General features: G+C 42.7%; 1 protein-coding gene and 1 pseudogene across 1 annotated transcript; both read right to left on the minus strand.

The window, feature by feature from the left end:
• Positions 1–560: 560 nt before the first annotated feature.
• LOC130198470 (zona pellucida sperm-binding protein 3-like) lies at positions 561–2,202 on the minus strand (annotated as a pseudogene).
• Positions 2,203–4,069: 1,867 nt separating this feature from the next.
• On the minus strand, positions 4,070–5,705 carry LOC130198471 (zona pellucida sperm-binding protein 3-like). Its single transcript, XM_056421642.1, has 9 exons — positions 5,630–5,705; positions 5,370–5,536; positions 5,192–5,289; positions 5,032–5,117; positions 4,764–4,944; positions 4,585–4,690; positions 4,404–4,489; positions 4,205–4,296; positions 4,070–4,134 (listed from the first exon to the last, which is right to left on the minus strand). Exons 1-9 carry the CDS (start codon positions 5,694–5,696, stop codon positions 4,070–4,072), a joined length of 948 nt encoding a protein of 315 aa, XP_056277617.1. The 5' UTR covers positions 5,697–5,705.
• Positions 5,706–7,555: the final 1,850 nt, after the last annotated feature.

A 7,555-nucleotide genomic window follows, 5' to 3' on the forward strand; every position in this document is an offset into this window, starting at 1 on the left:
TTAAGTGATACAATCTAGTTCCTAGTCCAGAAAGCTAGTCAACCCCTTGTAAAAATGCTGTTTTTAGCCTTGAAAGACCCTTGATTGAAGAAACAATATGCAGTGGGATTATATAAATACATCAATTTAGATATGTGTATTGAGGAGCAACATATTAAGCCTTCAATATTTTACCATGACAAAGATTAAGAGGTTTCCAATGACAGCCCTTCAATCAAATCTGATGAATTTGAGATCTAGTTAAAGCTGTTGTGTATGTTGATGACAAGCTGTGCAAGTCAAGCAGTTACCAATTAAGAGATGACTATAAAAATACTGGACATCAAGCAAACACCATCAATAAGCAAGAGAGTTTTCGAGTATAGTTATCTTTAATAACATTGGGGAGGCATTACACTTTTAGAAGTTTACAAAACAAAGAATAAAAAGCCATTTCAGATTGAAGGAGCCAGTGTGCCAAATGGATCCATTCCTGTTGGAGCATAAAAGACTGGGTTAAATAGTTCTTCAGGATTAATCCATAGTTCAATGTCAAATTCAAGAATTACCTGGAGAGTCAGTCAATAATTCACATCAGTGATGGTCAGAGGTCCAAGGACAGCTTTTTGTTCCATACCACGCTTCCCTGGTTTAAAGTTAAAAGGTTTAAGTACAAGTCAAACCAGACGAGTTGATATAGCAGAAGTCACCAATACCTGATGCTAAACTCCTGACCCTCCTGGACTTGCAGTCAGAGTCACAGCAGGCACAGAGATAGCGGGATGCAGAGTTGTCCAACTGCTCCCAGCTGAGTTCATGAGGGTCAGAGGAATGTCAGAAAATTATTGTCAGTGGTTCCATCACACAAGTCTGATGAACCCAGAGAACATTGTGAATGTTTTCAGTGACATGTTTACCCATGCTCGTTGTCATAGTGACAGGCCTTCTTGCTGTTGTCCTGACCGTTGGGATCCCAAGCCACAAGTTTACAGTGGATAAACACCTGGTGAGTAAGAAGTGAGGTTGAGGGGCAGTTGGCTTCCAGTTTTACCAATAAAGCCCCGAGTCTAAAAATGAACGTGTACAAGTTATCGTTACCTCTTCACCGAGACCAAACCTAAAGGCTTGAAGGGAAAGGCGGAGCTCAGAGGATTTTTGCCTTGGTTCGAATTTGGAGCGCGATACCAGACTGTCCACAAGACATCTGTGTGGTGGAGAAAGAAAGTGTCAAGTCTGATTTCTGGACAACAAAATGCTAAACGGTGTAACCAGATTACCCCTCATTGGCGATTATCGGGTACAAAGTGCTTCCAGGCTGCAGCTCCGGTGTGGTAGCCGCTACGCATTCCTCAAGAAACAGCAGCAAGGGCTGATGGGTCTCCTGCGCCACGCTAGCCATGATCGGGATAAAGGAGCCCAGAGGAAAGGTGGTGGATTCAGCGGGGCCGGAGAAGTCAGCTACAGCCGTAAACAGGAGAGGAGTCATTACGCTACAGGAGTCACTGGGAGAGCTGCCATCTCCAGTCAGGTCACGCGTCACACCCACCATTCATGAGGCCAAAGTGGAACTCTAGATCTCCCAGACCAAACGTGTTGAAAATTGGGGCATGAAGCCGCGGGTACCAGTCTTCAGGCCTGCAACACACAGCAAGAGTTAAACAGCTGCCATGTTACCAAACTCTCAAAGCTGAAGTGTGAACACCCACCTCTCATATTCACAGACAACGGGGCGAGTGAAGTCCACAGAGTCAGGAGAGGAACTGTAGGTCAGATCATTGGTGAACATCAAGCGATCCCCAGTTACCTACAAGAGACACAAATGTCACCAAGCTGCAGGAAGTACAGTGGACTCAGTTTGCAGGTACACATGTGGAGGTGCTACGCACAATTCTCCTGAAGTTACAGTCGTCGAAGTCCACGCTGAAAAAAGCCTCGGTGGCCGAGAAGCTGGTGGGAAGCAGTTACCCAGACGGAAGAGCGAGGTATCAGCCCGGGACCTGCCCTCCGTCCACACCAGCCTCACAGAGTCGGTTCCACAGTCCAGCTTCATGTCTGGAAGGAGACACAACACAAACAAGTTGATACTCAAACAGCTTTAGTTAGATCACAATAACAGAGCTTTGTGCATCATTTTGTTCCAATATTACCTGCATACACCGACATGGCAGCAGCCAGGCTCACAAGCAGTGCACGCTGCCAAAAGAAAGCCATCATGACTGGATGCTGGCTCTGGACACTGGGGGGTGTTTTTATTCCTTGTTACCGGGCAACTTTCATCAAGACAACCTCTTTCAGCTGGTGTGTGTTGACGGCCTCAGGTGCAGAGGCCATCAGACTTCTTCTTCTTCTGAAGTTTATCTGTGGACTACAAATTAAGGTTTAAGGTGCATACCGCCAACTAATGTACCGGAGTGTGTAACATTATGACTTTAGGAAAATGTTCCTTTTAAAGACAGTAATATTGTTTTTAAGATATATGTAAAACATGTAAAAACACTTCATATAGTTACCATCCTGCCTTTCAGTCTTTCTCTTTCCACGCTGAACTTCCTGCACTCTTATCAATAAATGTTCAACAGTTTCTTTAAGGTTGCATATCTCACATTTATCCCACAGTCTTATGAATTAAAAAATGTTGTAAAAAATATAATGCCATATAAACTTCATTTAAAGGATCTTCTCTAACAGTTTGACCCGATTGTATACTGAGGTCCATTGTCCAGTTATATAACCATCCACCTGTGTCTATGTTCATTTTAATTATCAGTCCATCTCTCCACATGGAATCATTCGCTTTTCAACATCAAAGGAAACTAAAGCCATCGCTTCCTTCATGTTGAGGGTTATATTTAGTTACTGACGTTAATGAGATTATCTGCTGTGGATCTTCCTTTTCTAAAACCACTCTGATATTCATTTACCATCTTTCTTCTTTATACAACATACGACACAACTTTGTTTAGTAGTTTACATTTCTGTATTTCTCTTGCATGTTTTTGTACTTCCCATGCACCAAAGCGTGGCTGCATGGTGGTGTAGAAGCCAGCACTGTCACCTCACAGCAATCGGGGCCGGAACTCTATGCCAGATCGCGAGTAGCTTAAGAAAACTAGCAGAACTTTCCTTGAAGTCACGTTCAAGTCAAGGATTACTGACAAAGTCTGTGCTCCTTCTTGTCATACGTTTTGCATCAATGACTTTCAATTTGTTTAATAGCCTCCATTGTGACAGTCTTCAGAAATGACTCCATGTCTCAAAACTGAACCAGGAACATGGGTTTAAACTGCTCTCCCCATCTATGTTTAAGCTCAATATAGCATTTTGTTGTCCTCACAGATACACTATTTGCTTGTTATTCCAGTACTTTGCACCTGCATCTTTCGAGATGGAAATGCTCACAACTGACTTTCCAAATCGTCATGAGATTTCAGTTCTCTGCATTTGACCATCCATCTCTAGTGACCTTTTAAATCAGACTCTGGTCCTGAACTGCTTGAAAGTCATGCACGGTCTGCCAATCCATAGCTTCATAATCTCAACAGTCATCCTCAGTCCCAAAAGCTATGATTGGTACTTTCACAATAGACATTTGTAGTCTGCTCATATTTTATCCAAGCGATGAGTCAAAAACCACATCGGGCCATCAGACATGGAAAGCCTCTCCAGACAACGATCTCGATCTCCGGTTCGATTGGCGTTGTAAGACCAACATATCCGAGGGTATCACTTAACCATCATTGACAGTCTACACCCTCTTCTTGAAAATGAAGCCAACCTTTAACGCTCGTGTACATCAAGCAATCACTAAGACTTTCTAAAAATACTGGACCTTGAACACAATCACACAGAAGAATAAGCAGAGCTTTCAAGTATAGTTCCATCTTTAATTGTATCATAATAAATCTAAAATGAAGGGCGATATTACATGTTTAGAAGTTTACAAAACCAAGAATAAAAATCCATTTCAGATTGAAGGAGCCAGTGTGCCAAATGGAGCCATTCCTGTTGGAGCATAAAAGACTGGGTTAAATGGTTGTTCAGGATTAATATATAGTGCAATGTAAAATACAAGAATTACCTGGAGAGTCAGTCAATAATTCACATCAGTGATGGTCAGAGGTCCAAGGACAGCTTTTTGTGCCATACCACGCTTCCCTGTTTTAAAGTTAAAAGGTTTAACTACAAGTCAAACCAGAAGAGTTGATATAGCAGAAGTCACCAATACCTGATGCTAAACTCCTGACCCTCCTGGACTTGCAGTCAGAGTCACAGCAGGCACAGAGATAGCGGGATGCAGAGTTGTCCAACTGCTCCCAGCTGAGTTCATGAGGGTCGGAGAAGTCAGAAAATCATTCTCAGTGTTTCCATCATACAAGTCTGATGAACCCAGAGAACATTGTGAATATTTTCAGTGACATGTTTACCCATGCTCGTTGTCATAGTGACAGGCCTTCTTGCTGTTGTCCTGACCGTTGGGATCCCAAGCCACAAGTTTACAGTGGATAAACACCTGTTGGGTAAGAAGTGAGGTTGAGGGGCAGTTGGCTTCCAGTTTTACCAATAAAGCCCAGATTCTAAAAATGAACGTGCAAAATTTATCGTTACCTCTTCGCCGAGACCAAACCTAAAGGCTTGAAGGGAAAGGCGGAGCTCTGAGGATTTTTGCCTTTGTTCGAATTTGGAGCGCGATACCAGACTGTCCACAAGACATCTGTGTGGGGGAGAAAGAAAGTGTCAAGTCTGATTTCTGGACAACAAAATGCTAAATGGTGAAACCAGATTACCCCTCATTGGCGATTATCGGGTACAAAGTGCTTCCAGGCTGCAGCTCCGGTGTGGTAGCCGCTACGCATTCCTCAAGAAACAGTAGCAAGGGCTGATGGGTCTCCTGCGCCACGCTAGCCATGATCGGGATAAAGGAGCCCAGAGGAAAGGTGGTGGATTCAGCGGGGCCGGAGAAGTCAGCTACAGCCGTAAACAGGAGAGGAGTCATTACGCTACAGGAGTCACTGGGAGAGCTGCCATCTCCAGTGAGGTCACGTTCACACCCACCATTCATGAGGCCAAAGTGGAACTCTAGATCTCCAAGACCAAACGTGTTGAAAATTGGGGCATGAAGCGGGTACCAGTCTTCAGGCCTGCAACACAAAGCATGAGTTAAACAGCTGCCATGTTACCAAACTCTCAAAGCTGAAGTAGTGTGAACACCCACCTCTCATATTCACAGACAACGGGGCGAGTGAAGTCCACAGAGTCAGGAGAGGAACTGTAGGTCAGATCATTGGTGAACATCAAGCGATCCCCAGTTACCTACGAGACACAAATGTCACCAAGCTGCAGGAAGTAGAGTGGACTCAGTTTGCAGGTACACATGTGGAGGTGCTACGCACAATTCTCCTGAAGTTACAGTCGTCGAAGTCCACGCTGAAAAAAGCCTCGGTGGCCGAGAAGCTGGTGGGGAAGCAGTTACCCAGACGGAAGCGAGAGGTATCAGCCCGGGACCTGCCCTCCGTCCACACCAGCCTCACAGAGTCAGTTCCACAGTCCAGCTTCATGTCTGGAAGGAGACAACACAAACAAGTTGATAGTCAAACAGCTTTAGTTAGATCACAATAACAGAGCTTTGTGCATCATTTTGTTCCAATATTACCTGCATACACCGACATGGCAGCAGCCAAGCTGACAAGCAGTGCACGCTGCCAAAAGAAAGCCATCATGACTGGATGCTGGCTCTGGACACTGTGGGGTGTTTTAATTCCTTGTTACCGGGCAACTTTCATCAAGACAACCTCTTTCAGCTGGTGTGTGTTGACGGCCTCAGGTGCAGAGGCCATCAGACTTCTTCTTCTTCTGAAGTTTATCTGTGGACTACAAATTAAGGTTTAAGGTGTATACTGCCACCTATTGTACCGGAGTGTCTAACATTATGACTTTAGGAAAATGTTCCTTTTAAAGACAGTAATATTGTTTTTATGATAAATGTAAAACAACGCCAAAGAAAACTAAAGCCGTCGCTTCCTTCATGTGAAGTGTCTTTACTCTTTTCTATTTAGTTACTTAAGTTAATGAGATCATCTTCAGGTAAGTTGGTTTAAATCATATTTATCAGATCGATCCCATTAGAAGATGCAAAATACTGGTTTAGATAGATATAGATTATATTTTCTGTTTAGAGTACAGGTCCCAGACAGAAAGTGGATGAAAGTTCAGCTTGAGAAAGAAAACATCAATATGATAAAAAAACACATAGCACCTGTTTAACATGACTGCACTTTAAAAATAATCCAACAACTGGGTGATCTAAGCCCATCATTAACAGCCACAAGCAGCCAAGTGGCGAACACAGCATATTAAGAGCCTGTCACTTAAAATATAATGTGATACAACTGTTGAAAGTTAGTGGCTTCTGAATCGTAGGAAGACAGAGCTCAGTCAAGATATCTTATGGGATACTTTCCTGAGAAAACAATGTCTGTATAAAAATAGAGGTCACTTCATCTTCAGAGTTGTTGTCCAACTTGTCAAGGCCGTTCTGGTTGAGAAAAGCAGATAGATTATGTTGGTCTTGCAGCTACATATGTTTTACTATTTAATTTCCTATTTTGCATCAACTAATTTGAAGCTCGTCACCATCCTTATCCGATAAACCACGAAATCCAAAACAGAGAATCCTAATCAGTTGAATGTGATGTCATATTTAAGGCTGCTAGGCAAGAGTATGTAACCAGCTGCAGGCAGGACGGGCATGAACCCAAGCTTCTGAAATCAAACTGTCATCTAGACCAGTTGATCAGATGATCAGTTGATCATGGTTTTGTTCCATGAGGAGTCTCTCAATATAAACAGATCATGATAGAGAAGCCAACAAAAATCTAAAAGAAAATCATTGAAGACAGTTACTGTTACTTCTAAAGCTAGATTTGCAATTCAGGCTGCTTTAATAAGTCTCTTAGGTTCCAGTTGATCCAGAATGCTTCAGCTGTTTCAAAGAAGAGATCACATCACTCCTGCGTAATTGCACTGGTTGGCTGTAAAATCAAATCAACTTTAAAATTCTCACTAAAAATTTGATAGGTGATGCACCATCATATCTTAAAGCCTGTGACCATATTGCTCACTGACTGCTTTACTAATTTGTGGTAAATGTAACAAGTAGGATTACTTCGTTATTAAATTTAATGAAGTTTCACCTGTCAGGATGGTCCTCATTTAGAGTGAATGACTTTCCTCTGAGAGTCTTATAGTTGTGGCTGAATCAGGTTGGTCCAGCCATAGACATGCTGCTATAGGCTCAAGTTTCTGAAGTTTTTAGGATAAATCTGAACCTTATGGATGAAACATCTCTCCATCACACAGTCTGCTTCCTGACCCAGAGTGTGACTTGGTCTCATGAATTGGACCTGGCTGCTTCCTGTCAGTGACAGCTTGATATCTGGTTCTGGTCCAAGTCCCTTCAAAAATACTGTTTTCCAGAAACCCTGATTGAAGAAACAGTGGGATTATATAAATACATCAATTTAGATATGTGTAAGAGCAACATATTAAGCCTTCAATATTTTACCATGACAAAAATTAG

Source organism: Pseudoliparis swirei, chromosome 8 (genome assembly GCF_029220125.1).
Source record: "Pseudoliparis swirei isolate HS2019 ecotype Mariana Trench chromosome 8, NWPU_hadal_v1, whole genome shotgun sequence".
Taxonomy (NCBI): Eukaryota; Metazoa; Chordata; class Actinopteri; order Perciformes; family Liparidae; genus Pseudoliparis; species Pseudoliparis swirei.